The 23,371-nt window shown below is 43.6% G+C and overlaps 2 protein-coding genes across 3 annotated transcripts in view; both read right to left on the minus strand.

Annotated features, from left to right (window-relative positions):
• Window positions 1–1,857, minus strand: part of rph3ab (rabphilin 3A homolog (mouse), b) — a 200,048-nt gene extending 198,191 nt beyond the window's left edge. Inside the window, exon 1 of the mRNA XM_055655325.1 lies at window positions 1,787–1,857. The gene's annotated coding sequence lies outside the window, so the exon portion shown is untranslated. The remainder of the gene's footprint in view (window positions 1–1,786) is intronic.
• A 7,189-nt stretch (window positions 1,858–9,046) lies between these two features.
• The window catches only part of ptpn11a (protein tyrosine phosphatase non-receptor type 11a), a 61,747-nt gene continuing 47,422 nt past the window's right edge, over window positions 9,047–23,371 (minus strand). For both annotated transcript variants that reach the window (XM_055655328.1, XM_055655327.1), the window contains exons 14-16: window positions 17,466–17,581; window positions 14,368–14,473; window positions 9,047–12,489 (exon numbers count right to left, since the gene is read on the minus strand). In XM_055655328.1, the coding sequence (XP_055511303.1) occupies window positions 14,404–14,473; window positions 17,466–17,581 (186 nt within the window). In that variant the 3' untranslated portion in view covers window positions 9,047–12,489; window positions 14,368–14,403. The remainder of the gene's footprint in view (window positions 12,490–14,367; window positions 14,474–17,465; window positions 17,582–23,371) is intronic.

A 23,371-nucleotide genomic window follows, 5' to 3' on the forward strand; every position in this document is an offset into this window, starting at 1 on the left:
ATCATAAAAGGCAGACCTGTATTACTTATTGTTCTTGAACAAAGTTTCATTGTGATTACACTCAAAACAAGAATCATGTGTTATTTCATGGGGTGGCACACAGTGGTGCAGCGGTAGAGCAGCTGCCTCACAGTGCCAGAGAACCAGGTTTGATCCAGACTACTGGTGCTGTCTGTACAGAGTTTGTCCATTCTCGCTGTAACTGCATCAGTTTTCTCCTGGTGCTCTGGTTTCCTCCCACATTCCAAAGATGTGCAAGTTTGTATGTTAATTAGTTTCTGTCAATTATCTCTAGTGTGCAGGATAGAACTAGTGTATGGGTGATTGCTGGTCGACACGAATTTGGTGGGCCAAAGGGGCCTTTTCCACACTGTGTCTCTGAACTAATCTAAATAAACTAAAATTTACAATCACATTTTTTTTAAATTCTGTTTCCCAGTTGCTCTTTCTTTTTCGTCACTGGTTGCTATCAACCTTGAGATTTCTTTCCCCATTCTTCATGGGTACCAAATAAGCCTGTTTATCCACTGACCAGTGGCTCAGGCAGCCTCTGTGGAGGCAAAGAGATGGTCTATGTTTTGGGTCAAAATCTTTGTTGATCCACTGATTTCTTCCAGTAGTTTGCCTTTTTTTCCAATAAGTTTCCAACACCCACAGCTTCTTGTGCAACCACTGATCATCTCAGCATAGATCTCCTCTAGTGCCTGCCACCATTCCTTCAGAAAATGGCCCAGAGGACAACCCTTAGGAAAGTCACCTTAAAACACCAGCTGTCAGTTTGTGGGTGGCGCAGCTGCCTTAGAGGGCCAGAGGCTCGGGTTCGATCCTGACTGCAGATGCTGTCTGTACGGAGCTTGTATGTTCCCCCTGTGACTGCATGGGTTTTCTCTGGGCGCTCTGGTACCTCCTACACTCCAAAGACATACATGTTTCCAAGTTAATTGGCATCAGTAAAATTGTAAATTGTCCCTCGTGTGTAGGATGCTAGTGTATGGGCTGATCGCTGATCGGTGTGGACTCGGTGGGCCGAAGTGCCTGTTTCTGCACTGAATCTAAAGGAGGTAGTTGAGGCAGGTACTATAACAACATTTAAGACATTTGGTCAATCCACAGATAGGAAAGTTTTGGAGGGATATGGTCCAAATGCAGGTAGATAGGACTAGTGTAGAAGGGGCATCTTGGTCAGCATGGACAGGTTGGGCTGAGGGACTTGTTTCAGTGCTGTGTTGTCTATGCCTCTACACAGGATAGAGATAGTAGGAGGTGAAGCAAGGTCACACTTGGAGTGATACCTTTCCAGCTGCATTCAAAAAGAGTATCTGGTGTCCAGCTCTCTCTCTCCCTTGAAAACCCAGGCTTCTGAGGAACAAATAAACCCATCAACATTTCAGACAAAGGTCTGGTGGACATAGTAGGTCTTTCACTGAGTCCAACAGCTAGCTCCCCAGTCTGGCAGTCGCTCCAGTCTGTCCCCTCACCATGGCGGGAGAGGAGATAGGCGATCTCCAGTCTAGGAGCCAGCAGAGCGGGGAGCCAGGTGTTCGCTTCCGTCGATCATCTGGGGTTTTTGAGTCACAGAGTAACACTGGAAATATTAATGTCACCAGCACTGGAAATAGTGGCAACGTGTTGCCGCCTGAACATTTTCACATCGAAGTGCATCTAAGCAGACAAGTGTCCTGCCTTCCACTGCTCATGCGAAGCGCCAAATTAACAACCCCCCCTCATTACCAGGAGAAAATTGACAGCATTTCTCAGTTGACAGTATTAATGTTGTCCTTCCTACCTTTCCCCTCACACGGTGTGAAGAGGCGGCTGCTGCCGGCGGCGGTCTCCTGCCCGCGCTCCTCGCGCCTTCCAGCGCAACCTTCCCGCGCTTCCAGCCCGCGCTCCTCGCGCCTTCCAGCGGTGTCAACCTTCCCGCGCGTCCTCCTGCCCGCGCTCCTCGCGCCTTCCAGCGGTGTCAACCTTCCCGCGCGTCCTCCTGCCCGCGCTCCTCGCGCCTTCCAGCGGTGTCAACCTTCCCGCGCGTCCTCCTGCCCGCGCTCCTCGCGCCTTCCAGCGGTGTCAACCTGCCCGCCGCGTCCTCGCGCCTCGCGATCTTCCAACGGTGCCACCCTGCTCGCGCCCGCGAGCATGCTCACTCAGTGACAGCTCCCTGCCCATCACCTCATCAAACCCCGTTGCCGCCCTCAGCCACTGCCCCCCCCCCCCCCCCCCCCCATCCACCTTCTCCATGGGACTTCACTGGAAACTCTCTCAGGTGGAGCCAAAACACAAAAAAAACTAGAGTCCACCACCCATTTTCCGGGAACTGGTGGTCCGGCGCCTCCTTTCATCCGGACAGAATTACGAGAGAGTCATTTCCCCGAAAATATTGGGCGAGGGGGCTGATCTCGACCTCATCAGTACTTCTGCGGCTGGACATCGGGTCAAATTTGCCCCCCGTGGAGGGGGCTCTGGAACTCTAGCCCGGCCGGATCCTGCAGATCCGTTCCCATAGCAGACTTCCGATGCTGACTTTGCTGGCCGGTGTGTCAGCTCCTCGGCAGCCAAGATGAACCTTTCAAAACCCCTTGAAGGCCATGACTGACTTCTGTTGGTCCGGCAGAAACGGATAACCCAGAAAGGCTCTGGAACCAAGGGAGCCACAGCCGGAAAATGGGTGGTAGATCTGTACAAGAAGGTGGAATTCATTGTCACAGACGGCTGTGCAGGCCAAGTCATTGGGTACTTTTTAAAGCGTAGATTGTCATCCTTACTAATCAAGAAACTCGAAGGTTATAGGGAGAAGACAGTAGAATGGAATTGAGTTGAAGAGGTAGATCAGTCATGATTGAATGGTAGAGTAAACTTGATGAAAATGGACAGGCGACATTTCGAGTTGAGATATTTCCTCAGACTGACTGCAGTAGGGGAAAGCTGGAAAGGAGAGGATAGACTTGATCTAAGTAATTATGAGAGGCATAAATGGGGTGGGCAGTCAGAACCTTTCCCAGGGTGGAAATGACTAAGGCTAGAGGACATAGCCATAGGTGACAGGGGGAAAGTTTAATGGAGATGTGCAGGGCAAGTTATTTTTTTTATTCAAGGGGCTTGGAACACAAGGTGGTCGTGGAGGCAGATATCATAGTGGCGTTTAAGAGGCTTTTAGTTAGGCACTTGGAAGTGCAAGGAATAGAGAGATATGGATCATGTGCAGGCAGATGAGATCAGTTTAACTTGGCATCATGTCCTGCATAAACATTATGGCCTGTTCCTGTGCTGTACTGTTCTATGTTCTGTGAGAGGCAGAGGCAGGACATAGCTGGCAAGAGATAGATGGATACAGGTGGTGGAATGAAGGGTTGTAGTAAGTGTCAACGGGTAGGGTGGAGTAAGTGTCAAAGGGTAGAGATGAAAAGGAGACAGAAAGGTGTCCGATAAGAAGAGAGAAGGGTGGTGAATCTATGGAATTCATTGCCACAGACGGTGGTGGAGCCCAAGTCATTGAGTATTTTTAAAGCTGAGATTGATAGGTTCTTGATTAATAAAGGCGTCATAGGTTACAGGGAAAATACAAGAGAATGGGTTTGAGAGGGGAAAATAGACCAGCCATGATCAAATGGCAGAGCAGACTCAATGGGTTGAATGGCCTAATTCTTCTCCTATGTCCTATGATTTTATTAAGTAAGAGGAGTGAAATGTAATGCCAGAGGTACGGATATTGGTGGAAGAAGATTGTGGTGGGGTATAGGACAAGATATCTGGGCAGTTAATTAGTTGGAATATCGGATTTTTAAAAAAGCTAATTGGGCTCCAGATAAACACAGGAAGCATGGTATGCATTTTGGTAGCTATGACATTAACATATGCTCTATGCTTCTCTAGTAAATCATCCTCACATATAATGGTGATGTGTAAGTTGCAAAGGGAAATGGAATAACTGGTTTCCATGTGAACGTGATTTACTAATGCATTTCAGCAGTGGACAGAACCTGACCTCTTTTATCCCCTTGAACTGATGTACACAGTGCAAAGCCTTTTACATAGGGTAACTGGTGTAAGTAGAAAGCCTTTTACATAGGGTAGCTGATGTAAGTACAAAGCCTTTTACATAGTGCATTTAAGAGGCTTTTACAGAGGCGCATGGTTATGGGGGGAAATACAGGGACATGGATCAGGTACAGGCAGTCATGATTAGTCTAGCTTGTCATCATGTTCAGCACGGGCACCGTGGGCCTGTTCCTGTGCTGGACTGTTCTATAGACTGAGAGCAAAAGGGACTGAGGGATCTGCTGCTAATTCTATTTCTCATGTTTCTTGCCCCAGGCCTTTAATGTGCCACAGGACAAATCAGCATTGAACGTCAGACCTTTTATCTGATGACAGTAGAGCACTAATGCAGTCTCAGTAGACAAAAATGCTGGAGAAAGTCAGCGGAGTTTCTCCAGCATTTTTGTCTACCTTCGATTTTCCAGAATCTGCAGTCTCCTCTTAAACAAATATGCAATCTCAGTTGTCACCTCTCTCCAAGGTGCTGATTGCAAGATTCAGCAGAAGAACCATCACAGTCTTGCTTCCTTTGGGGAAAGTGCTAACTTGAGTAGGGCAGTGGTTGGTGCCAATGAAAGAGTGGAGCAGGGAACAGTATGTTTGGAATGCTGAAAGGGGTGGGGGAATCTCGATGAAGGTGGCAAAAATTGTGACAGGTGCAGAGGGTGGAGTGGCAAAAGTTGCGGACTAGGTAAGTCATGTCCTTTCTCTGGACAGCAATGGCAACAACACAACTGTGACAAATAAATGAGGCATGAATTAAGAGCTCAAATATGACAGAAGGAAGCTACCGTTAAGAAAAATGGAAAGCTCTTCAGAGGCAGCTGTGTCGAAAGTTTCATCATCAGATCAGAAACAACCAACAGAGAAACTGGGAGATTGGAATTGAGATTTACAGGAAACAGGGTGGCAGGAAGTTTAATTGATAGAAAATGTTGGAAGTCTGTGGACTTGCAACATTGAGCAATATCTACTACAAGACCTGCAGGAAGGAACTGCAGATAGACCCAAAATAGACAATAGATGCAGGAGTGGGCCATTCGGCTCTTCGAGCCAGCACCGCCATTCAATGTGATCATGGCTGATCATCCCCAATCGGTACCCCGTTCCCGCCTCCAGTACCTCAGTACAGCCGCACATTCACAACATTCCTTTGATACCCAAGCTTCATTTCTTTTGTAAACTGACCCACATTTTCTCCAAGTCCCCCCCGCTGTTATATATACAACCTGCAACAGGTCGCTTTTCTGAAACTCCTCTTTATGATATCTTACCAATTAAACTGATAGATCAGAGAACAAATTCGTTTAGTTTAGAGATACAGTGTGGAAACAGGCCCTTCGGCCCACGAGTCTGCGTCAAAATGCTGGAGGATCTGAACTGCAGATGCTGGTTTATACCGAAGATAGGCACAAAGGGTTGGAATAACTCAGCAGGTCACGCAGCATTGCTGGAGAAAAGGAATAGGTGACGTTTTGGGCCAGATCCCTTCTTCAGACTGATTCAATTTACAACGTCCACAGACCCCCACAGATATCTTAACTATACACGCCCCCTTCCTCTGCCTGAGCTGCTGCATGTTTCCAGTATTCTGTTTTTATTGAACATTGCTTGCATCTGCAGTTTTTGTTTATTACTTATTATGATGGAGGAATCTGGGATATATGTGAGAACTACATTAAGAATTTTTAATACCTCGATACATCATGACCAGTGTTATCTTGAACGGTGAGAAAATGTACCATACTCCATAAATTATTGAATGAACCATCCAAAAAAAGTCAAAAGATTCCTATTTGAAATTCAGAACTAAAATTTTCCATGACGCTTGCTGTGGAATTATGAAAAACATACTTCGTTCATCTCCCACCGAGACTATTGATGTCAGGTCAATCGAGAGCAAGAGTTTTTTATAAAGTAGTACATTTCAAGGTGTAGGTATTGTATAAAACACAATTAAATACAGTTCAGACATGGAAATTTGTCTGGGTTTGAGGGCGGCACAGTGGTGCAGCAGTGGAGTTCTGCCTCACAGCGCCAGAGGCCAAGGTTCGATCCTGACCATGGGTACTATCTGTATGGAGTTTGTACATTCGCCCTGCGACCGCATAGATTTTCTCCGGGTGCTCCGGTTTCCTCCCACTCCAAAAACTTAAAAGGTTTGTAGGTTAATTGGCTTCAGTAAGACGTAAAATTGTCCCTAGTATGTAGGATAGTTTTAGTGTACAGGTGATCACTGGTCGGCGCAGGCTTGATGGGCAGAAGGGCCGGTTTCCACACTATACCTCAAATCTAAAGTCTAACGACTACGCATATTGGAAAACTAGTTGCCAGAAGACGGACAACTATGATATGATCGCAAGGAAGTTGAAGATTAAGCGATAGCTACTTCAAAAATATAATATTGCTGTTTTTCAAGTAAGTGATAAAAAATGAGTAGAAAAATGTTAGAAAGACTTGAGTGCCTGAGCTATGGGAACAAGTTGAGCAGGCTAGGACTTGGAGTGCAGGGCGCTGAGGGGTGATCTAATAGAGGTGTATAAAATCATGATGGGTATAGGTAGGGTAAATTAACTGAGTATTTTATCCAGAGTAGGAAAATCAAGAACTAGAGGACAAAGGTTTATTTAGGGTGAGAGGAGTAGCCTGATGAGCAACTTGTTTTCACTCAGAGTGGGTGGGTTTATGGAATGCACTGCAGGAGGACGTAGTTGATACAGGTACTATAGCAACATAGGACAGGTATGGATAAAAAAAAAAGGTCAAGGGATATGGGCTAACACAGGCTGATGGGACGAACCTTGATGGGGCGTCTTGGTCAGCATGGACAAGTTGGGCTGAAGGGCCTGTTTCTGTGCTGTATGACTCAATGACAGTTCTCAATTCAGTGACTCAATTCTGGCAATGTAGTGTCAGCTGCAAGGCCGTTTGTGTCTATTCGTTACCTCTCCTCCCTCAGAAGCTTCAGTTCTATTGTGCTACAAGGACTAGGAGTGTACCAGGATTTGATAACCTGACATTGTATTCAAATGTTTGCATGTTACTCAGCTTTGCAAGAGAAACACACAGCTTGACCCACTCCCGTCCTGTTGACATTCACAATTCCAACAAAGGTCATGATAACAATCAGACGCAGCAACTTAAGCCATTTCAAAGGCACGGTGCAGATCAGACGCTGTTACTGTGGCCATTTGACTCCGCAACCCAGATCCACAAAGCAGATTTACTCGTTCAATAAATGGAAAATAATTTAGATGTCAATTTATCAATGTTCAGCAAAGACTACAGCTTTTGTTATATTATTCCTTGCTAAAATTAAATACCCAATCCAAAATCTTCAAGTCAGAGTCATGCAGCACAGAAAGAGGCTCTTTGGCCCAATGCCAACCAAGATGTCGTATCTGCCTCCACTTGGCCCATATCCCTCTAAACCATTCCTCTCCATTTAGCCATCCAAATGTCTTTTAAATGTTATAGTACCTGCCTCAACTAGGTCATCCAGCAGCTTTTTCCATTTACCCACCCCCCACTGTGAAATTTAGAAGTATAAACTAGATTTGTATTACTGTTTTCCCCCTCAAAATAAACCCGTGTCCCCTGGTTCTCAATTCATCTATTTTGGGTAAGAGATTCTGTGAACTCATCCATTCTCCTCATAATCTTAGACCCCTCATCCTCTTGCATCCCAAGTGTCCAGCCTGCCCAACACTTCCCTATAGCTCAGCCCCCCCCTCCCCCACCAAATCCCAGCAACATCCTTGTAAATCTTCTTTGCATTCTTTTCAGCTGAACAACATGCTTTCCAAAGCAGAACAAAAACTGAACACAATAATCCAAATGCACCTCACCAATGTCTTGTACAGCTATAACATATATCCCAACTTATCTACTCAATATCTTGATAGATGAAGACCAATGTACCAAAAGTCTGTTTGACCATCCTTTCAACATGTGATGCCATTTTCAAGGAACTATGTACCTGCACTACTAAATCCCCCTGCTCTACAACACTCCCAGGGCTCTGCCTTTCACTGTGTAGGTTCTGCGTTAAACTTGCAAAAAAAAAAAAAAAAAAAAATTGGACTTATCTGCATTGAACCATTAACTATTCCTCAATCCACACGCCCAACTGATCAAGATCCTGTGGTAATTTTTCAAAACCATCTTCGCTATCTATGATACCACCCTCTTTAATGTCATCTGCAAACTTACTAATCACGCCTTCTACATTCTCATCCAAATCGTTGAAGCAAACCACAAACAGCAATAGGCCCAGTGCTGGTCTCCAAGGCACACCACTTGTAAAGAGGAACAGAAAGTAAATTGGTAGATATCCAATTTACTTGAAATTGGGGGGATTATTTTTCCCCACACAAGTGGCAGGAGATTGGGGTTGAGGGAAAGATAGATCAGCCATGATTGAATGGCAGAGTAGACCTTGATTGGCCAAATGGCCTGATTCTGCTCCTATCACTTTCAAATGGTTGTCAGAGGAAAAGGCAAAAAAAAACATTTTTTTTTACATTAAGTTCTGGGATGAGTAAAAAGAAGAGATGGCAATAAGCCTTGATTACATTAATGCATGGAAGCTGGGTATAATACTAGGTCAGGTCAGTGCAATCCACACTGATCTTTCTTTACACACACAAGGTAGTTCTGTGTTTGCTGAAGAAAGCTGGTTCTACCAATCAGAAAGCGACCGTTCAATGTTCTTAGTTTAGTTTATTTAATATCACGTGTAGCAAGGTACAGTGAAAAGCTTTTGTCGTGTACTAACCAGTCAGTGAAAGACCATACATGAATATAATCGATCCATCCACAGTGTACGGCTATTGGAGTAGAGATTTAAAACAGTAGAGAAATTGCAATGCGCGATTACAGATGTACACCCGTGTCCAGCACACAAAGATATGCCTGGCCACCATCTTGGATGTACAGGCCAATTTAAAGGGAGAAGATTTCATTTAATGTGTGCAAAAATAGGAAAGAAAGTGACGTGCAGGTACTCAGCTTATATAAAATGACTTTATTCCTAATTTTAGATCTGATACATTACAAATACATTTATACTTTGATAACCAGCTTATGTAGCTTTAAAATCACAGCATGACTAGCAAAAAGAAATCTACTACCACCCATATATACTTTTATAAATATAGGAAAATCATTTACTGTGTCTGTACATAAACTAGACATCTGAATGGTATGAATTTTGACAAAACGTGAAATTACAGGATGGGCAATAAAAAGCAAATGTCATTTATGATCATTGCACCATTATTTTGATTGTTTACAATGTGTTATTCAATTTGAAATTCTGCAGACAAACAACCAGCCCATGTAATAATCTGACACATGAGAGCAATTCAGTTCACATTAATAGGCCAACTGGTTACATCCACGACTTTCTAAAGTTATCTCTTTATTTTGCCAATCTAAACATTATGAAGTTAAAAGCTCGTTCGCAAGACAATGTCAGCTGCAGATTAATGCAGTAATGAACCAAGTGCTGAATTCCAAATTCATGCAGCCTTTCCAATTAATATTCAAACAGTAGAGCTGAATGAGCCGTTACCACTTTTATGTATTAAAAGTTCAACACACAGCAGCTGGTTATCGTGGGTTCATTCCCAGGCCAGGATTCTTGCTCTCGGGTGTCTTGGAGTCAAGAGACAGTGAGCAGAAACCAGGATCTTCTGCACTGATGCAAGTCAGGAAAGACATTTCTTACAAAGAAAAGAGATTCATTCCTGGGATGTCCTGGTGTGTTTTTTCCCAGCTGGGTGACAGACCTACAATTGAGGCCTGGTCTCAAATCACAACCCATACTCTAGCAAAAGAGTCACAAGCAGTGTGGAGCTAAAAGAATTTTAACCTCACAAAATTACAATTCAAGCATAAAATCCTTCAGACAACAGTCGTACTCAGTAAATAATAAAATATTTTTTGTCACATTTTAGACATTTAAATAGTTCTAGCATGAAATGGTTTAGGGAAAATTAACTCAGACTAGTTTATTCCAAAGCCATCATGTTTAGAGTTCCATTTCAAGAGCTCAAAATTCTTGTCATACCCTCTGTATATATTTAGTTGTGGCCTGATACTGGAGCTTCAATGAAAAAGACTATCCAAGTCACAGTATCATTGGGGGAAAGCCACCCACAGTGTGCTAACAGCAGAGGGCACGGGGAACTTGTACTTTGCCACTGAACTCTTCCACTCCCTGGTAGATTAAGTTTCGCTAGTGGCTTTGGCACAGTGACTAATACACACCGTTCAAGGTAAAATCAGCACATTGAAAAATTCTAACATACTTCATAGCCGAGACGCAAATAAATCATGTGGCTGATCCTACTCCGGATCAAGTACAAACAATGCTTTCTGCAAGTATTTGTCATTTAATAATGCTAAGTCTGTCTGTTATAATGGATATTATAGCTATGACACTACCTATTTAATGCTTTCCCACAAAGAAGACAATGGAGGAGCTGCAAAATTGATTCATTTTTCCTTCATTGATCCTTTGAAGATATTGGTGATACAAGTTTAATGCCATCTAATTGTTTACCCATTCTCCACGATTCTGCAAATCCACACAAGAATATTCATTGGGTCTCCAATATGGCTTATTGTCCTAAACATGGTTTTGGGGAGATGGCAGGGAAACAAATGGGGAAGGCAACACCAGCTCTCTGAAGCCCAGATCAAAGGGAGCCAGCCATGGTGTAGAGGGGAATGCAAGCATGCTGTATTTTCCTGATCTAGGTCATAGGCCATTGTTGTCTGGAATGGACATGCAGAGTCCTACATTAATAGCCTATTTCACTCTACTGATGCCAGTAACACCTGCGATGAGAAAGTCCAGGTTTCTATGGGCTTTATCCTCAAGCTCTTGAAAGGAGTTGGAATAAATAACATCCAACACATTCCCTTGGTACTTGGACTTTACATACATCTGTGGTGTAATTTCCTCTTCGTGGCTTCAGTTCCACACACATTAATCCCAGAGAACCCTAATCCTGCACTTTTGCTGGTTTCAGAGAAATGCCAGGTCAGCCATGTTGGCTTCAAGATTCAGTTTGACAAGTACAGCCACCCGATTCATTGCTTCATGGAAACATTAGAAATCCAACCCACTGTTGAAGGTACCATTAATTTTGTGCCCAATTTGAGGACTGAAATGATTCATATAAAACTATGTTAAAAAAATAACATGCAAATTTATATATGTATTGATTAAAACAAATATGAGTCTTTCATGTGGAACATCCAAATCCTGTAAGTAATACTGAATGACAAAGGATTGAGGAGGTCAGCTGGCTGGGAGTGGGAGTGGTTGGACATAGGCAGATATCAGATTTTAGAGGCACACGGGAGGAAGATCATTTGTTTCTGGGTGGAAATAGACAAAGTGTTGGAGTAACTCAGCGGGTCTGGCAGCATCTGTTTCTACGTTTTCTACACATATTTCTGGGTGGAGATCTCTTTCAGGAGACTGCCACACCTTGGACTACTCCAGGCTTGCAGCTTACCGCACGATATACTGAATACTAAAAGTAAATTAATACAGGGTGTATTCAGGCAAACTTTCATCAACTGTGTGGCCTAGGATACAAACTAAACTCTCATCCGACCGGCACCTGAATCATGTCTCATATTTGTGGAGAGCAAGACCTATGACCATCAGAGTTCAACTGTACTAACATCACTGGATTCTCTCATTATTTCAAGGGAGAGTAACCTTGTTGGCACAAAATTAAAAAAAATGTTTTGATATGAAACAATAAACACATTAGCACATATCTATTCCCCAACACAGTATCAACTGGAACAGCAAGGCAATGCACAGTGAAACATTTTCTTACACATACAGATTTTAAAAAGTCTCACTACTTCCAGCAACTTAACAGGAAGGAAAGAATTGGAGGGCAAATCCTGTGTGCAAATGCCAACAATCCATTTTTAAGCTGTTGATTGAAACAACGAAAGCAAAAGGTACAACACATGACACTTTCATGGTCTACATCAATGCCACTGAATATGTTGTTAAAGGCAAACTACCTAAAAGATCCAAATGAATGTACGATTTTCTAAATATTACTTTTAAAAAATCTATTCAGCATTTAAACAAAAGTTAAAATGAGTTCATGTTCTCAAAGAATTACATGATGTAAATGATTGCAGAGAGGCTGTAAAAAGGCACTTGGGTTCCACATCAGTAAAATACTGAAAAGCAGTGATGCATAAAGTATGGTGATGCTTTATGTATTAGCACAGAGTATCTTCATGAAATCAGGGAGGCTGTCGTTCACTTTTAGTGTTTAAGTGGGGAATGGTGGAGAAAGAAATGCCATGATACTCTGAACTAAGCCTTCGATGGTCGTCGTTTCCATTTTACTCACACCCAAAGTGTTTTTCATTTTTCCTCTGCTTTTCACAGCCACCTCAATGCTCCTAAGGGTCGGGGGGTGGGTGGGGGTTGAGAGGGAGGGAAGCATAGAAAAAATACACTTGAATTTCAAGCAACACTCCCGACATGCTAGAGAAATGTAAACCATTACAGCACCGAGAGCTGAATGGACAGAAAATTCATGGTACAATCTGTGGTCAGTATATACAAACTGATAGAACTATCTTTTCACAGTCAATCCAGACTATGGGTGTTATTCCTATTAATACACAAACAATTAAAAATAAATGTAAGATGTTATTCAGTTGTGTAATAAATGTATCTGGGTTCCAGCAAACCTTAATGGTTCACCATAACAAGTACCACAGTGAACCGGATAACGAACGACCAAAATTTAGGAACAATGCGAGAAGGGATTATTGGAGTTTTGCTGTACTCTGCACTTTGGTTCAAAGATACAGCATGTAAACCGGCCGACCTAGCCCACGCCGACCCTCGATCACCAGTTCACACTAGTTCTAGTTGCCCCATTACAGGAAGAATGTGGAGATTTTGCAGATGGTATAGAAGAGGTTTACCTGAATGCAGCCTAGATCAATTTCCCTCCATTCCTGCATATCCATGTGGCCTCTAAATGCCACTTAAACTCCACTAAAGTAGCTGTAGGACTGAGATGAGGAGTGATTTCCTTTTTTCCCCCTCCTGTGGTTAATTGTAAATATTCGGAATTCTCTGCATCAGAGAGGAGTGGGTGCTCAGTCTTTGAATATATGAGGAAGGTTAAGGAATAACGGGTTTCACAGTGGCGCAGCAGTACAGTTGGTGCCCGAGACCCGGGTTCGATCCCGACTACGGTGTCTGTCTGTATAGGAGTTTGTACATTCCCCCCTGTGGTTACCGTGTGGAATTCTCTGGATCAGAGAGGAGTTTTTCTCAGTATTCCAATATGATGAGGAAGGTTAAGGAATAACGGGTTTCACAGTGGCGCAGCAGTACAGTTGGTGCCCGAGACCGGGTTCGATCCTGACTACGGTGTCTTCTGTATAGAGTTTGTACATTCTCCCTGTGACCGTGTGGTATTTCTTTTTTTTTTTTTTTTTTTTGAAAATATTTTTTATTGGATAGGTACATAACCTATTACATCATTACTGTCTTACATTTTTAAATTGATAATATTGTCAGTTATTATTACATTGTCTCCAATACTTTTTGCCTTTTTTTTATTTTTTAAATTTTTTTTTTTTTTTTAAACTAGATAGAACTAAAGAGATAGATGAAGTAAAGGAAGAAAGGAAAGAAAAACAAAAACAAAAAAAAAGGGGGGAAAGAGATAGTTAAAGAAGAATGGAAAAATTTATTAAAATAAAAAACATCGTTCGAGATATGTTCGTACATTTCAGAGTGTAGCATTTCATCCAATCTTTAGCCCGAGTGCTAGTCAGGTTCCTGTGCTGAACTATTCTGACCCTTTAAGTAATCAATAAAAGGAGACCATGTTCCAACGAATAATTCCTGTTTGTCCAACAGGGAAAATCTGATTCTTTCCACGTTTAAGGTCTCCGTCATTTCTATAATCCACATTTTGATTGTGGGGGCCGTAGGGCCTTTCCAAAATTTTAGAAGAAGGTAGTTGAAGCCAGTTCATTGGCTATATTTAAGAGGGAGTTAGATGTGGCCCTTGTGGCTAAAGGGATCAGGGGGTATGGAGAGAAGGCAGGTACAGGATACCGAGTTGGATGATCAGCCATGATCATATTGAATGGCAGTGCAGACTCGAAGGGCCGATTGGCCTACTCCTGCACCTATTTTCTATGTTTCTATGATAGTGGAACTGTCAGACCGTGACTATCTGCATCTTCTGGAGACGAGGCTTTTTTTTTTATTTTTTTTAAAAGAACAAGTTGTGAAGTAATAAATCTTACCTTTCCTTTCCATTCTGCACCAAATACTGGCAACTTTCATCTATGGCCCTTCTGTTGCTGCATCAAGCCAACATTTTCATATATTCTGCCACCCTCATCTTTCATCCTGCATCAAGAGACCACACAAGAACATTAGAAATACAAACTCGTGCCTGCTGTTCAATAAGATCATGGCCGATCTTTTATCTCAGCATCACGATCCTGCCAAAGTCCCTTACCCCTCGACACTCTTAAGATGTTAGGCTGAATGTATCGCCATCCTGGCCAGCCAACACTTGACTGCTCTTTTCCAAGGGCTGAAGAGGGCCAGGTGTGAAGAGGGACATCGCAACACAGGATGACCGGATGGAGGCGACGGCTGCAAAAGGCCTCTCTGGCCAGCTGGGACTGTAAAATGGCACCTCGTGCATATGGTCTCAGTGGGCTGTCCTGTGCATTCTCTACTGACCGGGCGATTATGCTTATGTATAGGGATAGTCTTGCTGAGCTGTATGTAAAAAATTTATTTCACTGTACCTGATACACGTGACGATAAAGAAACCATTGAACTTTACCCAACACATCTCCTTTTAATGCATATATTTATCATTGCTAAATGAAAATTCTTTACCAAGCAGTTATTTTTTGAAAAAAAATCTGTGATGCTACCAGGGAGGCAACACAAGCAGGCATCACTTGCAATAATTCATAAACAACTGTTCAGTGGGTTAACATTAAGACGTTAATGATACTCAGCAATTTCATTAAAAACAGCTCAAGTTCACTCCGAACATTTCCCCTCAATTGATCACAGAGATTTGTTTTCAGTCTATGTATTCTGAACAGCTCACCACCATCTACATAAATGAGTCTACAAACAGGAAAGTGCTGTCTGAAGATGGCGAACCTTCGCTTCTCAAGAACTCCCATTCCAAATTATGAATTAATTACACTCCCTGTGGACCCACTGGACCATTTCCACATATGAACAGAATGTGATTAATTATCCTTCACCATCACACAGCAGAAAGAAAAAAAAACTCAGATGCAGAACCAAAGTTATATAAAGAAAAAAAGTCCCGAAAGAAATGCAAATAAAACCTGCCCAACTCAGAATGAATTAGTGCTCCAGTGATACTTTCGAGAGGTCCAATAAATTACAGGTACCGCAGCATCATTATGTGCCTCCAGCAACATGTCCACTTTCAGCACAAGTAATGATCTTAAACTTCAAATGAACCCAAAATCAATGTTGCGTTTAATTCACACCAATGGGACAGGGGACCAGAACTTCTTGCAGTAGTGCATCAAGCAGCAGCTGCTATTAATCAGACTTGCCCACCGTGCTCTACAGATCCAAAATATTAGTGCTCATGATTTCTTGAAGTACTGATGAGTGCGCAGCATGGGACAGAGGGGGATTTGGGACCTAAATGAGCAGAATAATCAACATGGCAATCACCAGAAACGATAGAGGCTTGGTACAGAATAAGGTTCTCTCTTTTACAAGGATACCAAATACTGCTTCACATTCAACAATAATCAACACACCCTTTACTGTCTGTATAACACGTTATCACCTACCCCACAACCAACAATGGACCATTGGGGGCTCTACCTTTCCATGATCATCATTGCTTTTTGCATATGTTTCATTTGTTTATTCTATGTGCCGTCTATATCTCTCGTTTCCCTCTCCCTTGACTCTCAGTCTGAAGAAGGGTGTTGACCCGAAACGTCAGCTGTCCCTTTTAAATCTCATTTCTTCCACAGTATTCGGCTGACCCTCTGAAGAAGGGTGCCAATCCGAAATGTCACCCGTTCTTTTTCTCCAGAGATGCTGCCCGACCCGCTGATTTACTCCAGCATTTTGTGTCTGTCCTTAAACAATATGACACGGAGTGATAAACCAACAGCAAAGGAATAAAGAAATTGAATGGGCTGGAGATGGGAGTGAGGATGAAGGAGGGAGGGCGTGGGGTAGAATGTCAAGTCTGATCCAAAGAGAAAGAAAAGACGGGCATGGGTAGAAAGAATGATTGGAAGAGCTTGAGAATAAGAGAGATAAAGAAATAGAAAAATAATAATTTTAATTTTAAAAGTCTCCCCCAAAAGTTTGAAATTTGAAAGAATGAGAGTGCACACTCAGTAATTTTCAAAGGTAGAAAGAATGAGAAGCTCCATAAAACTGGGGGAATTTTGTCTCCAACCAGACACACAGAGCAATAGATGCACTTTATTTGAGAAACTACCATGATCTTTAAAAAATCCCCTGGGATGGTGTCATCATTCGCAGTACATCTCGTGCGTGAAAGGTTTGACACCATTAGTTTAAAATTATGGGTTCATATTTGTTCATCTTTGTGATGTATGGGCCTGAATGCAGTCTTAAAGGGAAAGAGTTGTCAGCTTGAGCATCCAACACCAGAAACAATAGATGCCGGTACAGAATAAGGCTCCGTCTATTTTACTAGGATAGTAAATACTGTTCACAATGAACAGTATTTTTTTCAACAACAGACACAAAATGCTGGAGTAACTCAGCAGGTCAGGCAGCCTCTTTACTTTAGAGACACAGCGTGGAAACAGGCCCTTCAGCCCACCGAGTCCACGCCAACCAGTGATCACCCCGTGCATTAGCACTATCCGACACACTAGTGACAATTTACAGAAGCCAATTAACCTACAAACCTGCATGTCTTGGGAGTATGGGAGGAACACGGAGCACCCAGAGAAAACCCATGTCGGTCATAGGGAGAATGTACAAACTCCGTACCCGCAGTCAGGATTGAAGCCGTGTCTCTGTCGCGGTAAGGCACTAACACTACCGCCGCGCCACTGTGCTGCCCTACAGTCTGAAGAAGGGTTTCGACCCGAAACGTCGCCCATCCTTTTTCTCCAGAGATGCTGCCCGACTCGTTGAATTACTCCGGCACTTTGTGTCTATCTTTGGTATAAATCAGTATCTGCAGTTCTTTGTTTCTAATATTTCTCCAATTTTCATTTTAGTTTCTGCAACCAGCAGTGGCAACAAACAAACTTAAAGCAGCTTTACATTTCATATATACGACTACTAATAAATGATTGGAAGCTATAGCAAGGTGAAGGACGGCACTTACTCTGTACACACGGGATTGGGTGTGCAGGGCGGAAAAGGACTCTGATCACCTCCACACGTCAGATCCGATAAGGAATATTTGATATTTGTATATTCACGGCCTTTTATCTTACTTTTCTGGAAAAGAGGCAGTGTCCTTGTCAGAAGGTTTATGGAGACATGTTTACACAAGAATTTGTTCAAACACAAGCAGAGTTACTTTGCAGGGATAAAACAAAATCTGAAAATAGATAGGCCTGTTTCCCACAAAACTCACACTGTACCCTTCATATTCCCTAACCTTCAGCAGCCCACATACACTAGAACTTAGATCAACCAAGTGAGCAGACACTCTGCCAGTCTAACGACAGAGCAACAACACTCACCTAAAATTACAATTTAGTTCAGCTTTTAGAGATACAGCGTGGAGCCGGCCCATTATTTTAGCACAAAATGCTGGAGTAACTCAGCAGGTCAGGCAGCATCCCTGGAGAACATGGATGGGTGAGATCTTTCGGGCCAGGACCGTGCTTCAGACCTGGAATCTGAAGAGTTCAGACACGAAAGGTCTCCTATCCATCTTCTCTTGGGATGCTGCCTGATCTGCTGCGTTACTCCAGCATTTTGTGTCTTTCTTTGGTAAACCAGCCTCTGCATTATATTTGCAACCAAAGAGGGAAGTAAAAATCCTAAGTACTGCTCCAAGGAAATTCACACAATCAACTAAATTTTCCTCTTTGGAAATTCTTACTGGGATACAATAAGTATATATTGCATGCAGCCAATATTCCAGCCCTCGCACAACTAGTACACAAAAATACAGCCAGATTATGTCTTTCTACATTTTGGAAAATGAATACATTTAGCAGAATCATTGATGAGCAATTTGGGTTGGAATAATGGTGTTCTTTTTTTAAATTTCAGGAATATTACATAATTTGCAATATTCCACAAGTCATGGCAACAGAGATCAGCCAATTTAGGAGATTCTAGCTGGAAGACTATTGGTGTGCTTGCTTCAGTTTCAAATTGGGGAATGCACTAGGGATGAGTTAACCCAGAGATATACGAATCTTCCATGCAATGCAAATTTATAGGGGCACAAATGTTAAACATAATGTCAATGGTTTCTCCTTGGAGAGCAAAGGCTAATTTTACTTCGGAGTCACGTGAGTGACTTCGTGAAGAAGCCCGCCCCAGGACGCATTGCGGCATTACGTTTCAGCATGCAAAGCGGCAGCCGGGAGTCAGGGCTCCCGAAGAAACGAGAAAAAATCTAAGTTTAGGTAAGTACTTACCTTTACTGTTACAGCCCCTTTGCATCTGCTTGTTTTCCCGCAGGGCGTGCAAGCGGCCCCTTGGACTCCGGGAGGAGTTTTTCCGTTCGAGGGAGGCGAGGAAAGACGCTACTAGGGAGAGAGAGCGCCGGCGGACCATGAATGGGAGCTGTGCCGGTGCCGGTAAACTCTCCACAGGGGCGACATTGAGAGCGCAGGAAGACGGCGCTAGCACTGCGTTGGGGTCCCCTCAGTCCTCGCTCGCTCGCGAGTACTGTCCAGGTGAGGCAGGCAGGCGGGCGGGAGGAGGCTTCCGACATTTGCGGAGCCGTTAGGGGGACCCACTGTGCAGTGCTGGCGTGGAGTGCGCTGCAGCCCGAGTGCAGGTGAGCAGCAGCCCGAGTGCAGAGAGAGAGAGAGCGAGGACCGCTAATCAGCGCCCCGCTCCCGACTCTGCATCAAGCCCGTCAGCATCAGCTGCGGGCTTGGGGGGGGGGAAATGCTGCACCTGCCCGCTTGACGAAAGGACGTCGTTGGGCAGCAAACAGGGGTGGACCGCTTAGCGGGCGGTCCGCAAACCCGACACCGCGACCGAGCCAACCCGCTAGCACCTGAGCAGCGGGCTGGATGTGTGTAAAACCCGGCGGTGGAGCTGACATCGGACTGGGACGTCCCTCCACCCAGGAGGGGGAGAGACAGCCGCCTGAGCTGCAGGAGCGGCTCTTGGGCATTGGAAAGGTGAGTTTGCAGTTGTGTTTTATTACAGATTTCAGGAACTCAACGCAAAAAACTCGCAAAGAGAAACTGCCCCGCTCCAACTCTACCAGCGGGGCAGCAAACGGCGGCAGCGTCGCTCGCAGAGCGTTTTTCGCTATCCCTGAGACCGAGCCAAACCAGTCTCGCCAGAGCCTGCACGGCGGACTGGGAAAGCGGCCAGGAAGCCAAACGGCCGGTCGTCTCCGATTCGTCGGAGGGGGACATGTCTCTACCAAAGCAGAGAGAGACAGCCGCCTGAGCTGCACTTAGCAGCTCCTGGAGGAGAAGGTCCACCGGGAACAGCAGCGCTCCCGGCGAGACAGGACAGGCACCTCCTCCATAGTGTCGTTCAGGCACTGCCCTTTGCTACCCTCATACCACGGGTTGGAGCAGGAGGCTAGCATTGGTGACCAGGGCAGGGCTGGTCTGCAAATGGGGCAGGCGGACAAAATCGGGAGTATGCATGAGGTGCAGGATCAGGAACAGCTGTTGGGTGTCGTGGACCGCTTCGTAGCAACCCCACGGGCTGCAGCACTGCCGGAGCCAAAACAATGGCAGCCAGCAAGAATATACAGCACCAGAGAACTATGAGGCCCTTAAGGGGAATAAGCCTAAAACAGCAAAATCTGGAAGTTGTGGGGGCCCTTATGCGGGCATAAAAACTCAAGCTACAGCGGATCCGAAGGCTCCTGATGTCAGCTATCACAGCCTATGTTTGTTCTGTGGAGATAACGAGATCAACACGATTCTAACTAAATAATCTCTGAAGGGAAATACAACACCTGCCCTCAATCTCAAAGATGCAGGCTTGAGCAAAGCCCAGTAGCGGAGGCAGACTCACTGCTATTTGGGAGAGATCTGAACAAAAAGCTGAAGGAGATCGAAGAGGTATCAAAAACCTTCGGCATCATGAGGGCAGGCCAAGGGACGAGCAAACCACGACTTTCGATACCCTAACAGCAGCACCTCACGGCATCCACCAGTCTATGTCTAGAATATGGGACTGGTGAAAGCTTGGGGCCGCACTATCCCCAAAGATCTTTTAGATCAGGGCCCGCCGCGGACCCCCTGGAAAATGCGCCCCCCCCCCAACGTCGCCAGCACATCCTCAAAACAAAAGCACTCAGAAAACAGAAAACACAAAACCGCCAATAACCATGGAGGTAGGTGGGTCTGGTTCCTACCAGCATATAGAGCGCTTTCTTGGACTATCTTGGCTTTCATATTAATTCAGTCCACGTAACTATAAGGATGCCAAGAGACAACATAGTTGAATTGGCACAAACAAGCACAAAGTAATGGTCAAACTACCAACTACTCGACAAATAACAGAGTAATTGGGAAAAAATGGTACCATTTCTGTCTACATCATTCAGATGTTAGTATCAAAAACAACATATAGGTTGTCATTGAGCATCTCATGAAGTTACCCACTGAAGTAATATCAGAAAGACAGTGGTGGGGTTACCACTTATACTGGGCATTAATTATCTAAAAAATGTTCGGGTGAATTTTATGAGTTTTAAAGCACTTGCATGTATGGGTATAAATAGACTACACTATGGAGGTGGCCTATATTAACCATATGGCAGCATAAAGTCGGTATCATATGAGAAATTGGTCAAACCAATTTGGCAATGGTATATCCATAGATGTATTTGACTATCAACAACTTACCTGGGCGGTAAGAAAAAATACAGTGTCAGACACCAGGTCACATAATATTAAGGACTACATCAATTAGATGTTTTCATATAAAGTTAACAAAACTATTAAGCTATATGATGCAACAGATATTAATGCATTTCATTGTCGCTGTACTGTACACTGACAATGACAATTAAAATGGAATGTGAAACTGATATCGATTATTTGCATTAACGCTATATCACCAGGTGTTCGGGGATGTCCTATGTATGTCGCGGGGGGAAACCAGACCCTGGGCCAGTGGAATCCTCATTATAAAAAATAAAAAAAAATAAAAAAAAAATTCTCTGGGACAGATAGTTCCAGCAGAAAGATCGTCAGCTATATATATTAACTTTTCTGACCTATAGGTCATGTTGTCATTCAAGAATGTATTTATAATATTGATAGACAAATGCGTTCACGCTGCATTGGTGAAATTAATTCTATGTATTTTTCCCTTCTGCCTCACCAATCGAGAACAACGCACAGTACAAAAGGATTCTGCTTCAGGTATTTGATAGTACCTGACGGACTTACGCAGGCCTTGTTTCACTTCACGCCATGACATGGCTGTTGAAACTTGGATGGTGTTTTTCCAGTACCCAGAATTATTAATATCGGAGCCGGGCACAAATCAACTGTGCCATGAGAAATAAGCTCCTGAGCTGCAGATTCTGCGCAAGCCTCTGGGACTGGGATTGTTATACTGAATAATCGACACCATGTCAGCATCCTTTTGAACATCCACTGGACTACAACACTTGTCCAGCATCAAGAGAAGTACTGCAAGGATAAAGGGGAAAACCTACTCATCCGATACAGGTACTACGAACTGGAATTCCTGGAGAACCTTCATCATGATGAAGGATTCGGCTACAGTGCCATCAACACAGCTAGAATTGCCCTGCCTGTTCTTTTTCAAAACAGCTACAGGACAACAGGCCATGGGGTCACTGGCTGGTGGTAAATTTGAAGGGTATTAAAACTCTAAACCCCTAGACTTGGTACACCTATATATGGGATGTCACAGTGGTTAACCACACTTCAGGGGATCCCACCAGCCAGAGTCCTAAACCTGAACCTTCTATGCACTAAAAACATATGTTAAAGGCACATGGAGCAGCACAGAGTGTCCAGTCACTACTCCTATTTTCAACTAGACACCATGCTCACAGCTTCAGACCAGATCTCTATCATTTGTTCAGGGAATGGTCAAACCAGACCAGGAACACCTTATCCAGTCATAAAAAACGGGCTACCCGCCAGAAAACACGGTATGTGCCAAGACCCTATTACCTTACATAGACACAACCTAATTATGCGAGGGAGATGAAAAGCCTTGTGGGTTGGTCACAAAACACCTTGTGGTCGGGTAACAAGCCTTTTTTGAAATGGCTCAAGCAGGTTAAAGCTCCTGGGATAAAACTAACATGTATAAAGTTGTCATCCCACAGGAGAAGCTTCCACGTCAACGGCAAAAGAATGGACGTGCCTGTAAACCACATCCTGGCTACAGCAGAATAGTGGGGGTAAAACGTTCAGAGAAATAAATTATTATAAACTGTTGACAAAACCTGTTTTTATTTGCAGGAAGATTCCAATCTGCAAATATTCAAATTAGCCAAGGGGAGCATTTAAAATTCTTCAGTGTTATTGTAAAATACCATTGGTTTTTTTTCTATAAACAGAATCATTGGTTGATTATGATAACACGCTTCCTCCCTCAAAGGCTTCGGCAGCGAGTGATATAAGCTGTTACACGGTTTGAAATCACAGAGCTTTGAAATCTTCACGAAGTCACTCACGTGACTCCGAAGTAAAATAGTAAGATTAAACGAGAACTTACCAGTTTGAAGTTTGATCTGTATTTTATGAGGAGTTACGATGAGGGATTACGTGCCCTCCGCTCCCACCCTCATTACATGGATCAAACTGATAATTGATGTCTCTTTATTCTTTACTATGTTACTTCAAATACGTGTCTGTCTGTGATTCCACACCGCTGCTTTGAAGTTATGCCGCAATGCGTCCTGGGGCGGGCTTCTTCACGTAATCCCTCATCGTAACTCCTCATAAAATACAGATCAAACTTCAAACTGGTAAGTTCTCATTTAATCTTACTATTAAATCATATTTATGACTTTAAAAATAAAAGATAAAACCTATTATGCTTCCTTCCTCAGCAAGAGCGGAACAAAGTGGCCAA

This window comes from Leucoraja erinacea, chromosome 25, assembly GCF_028641065.1.
Source record: "Leucoraja erinacea ecotype New England chromosome 25, Leri_hhj_1, whole genome shotgun sequence".
NCBI lineage: Eukaryota > Metazoa > Chordata > Chondrichthyes > Rajiformes > Rajidae > Leucoraja > Leucoraja erinaceus.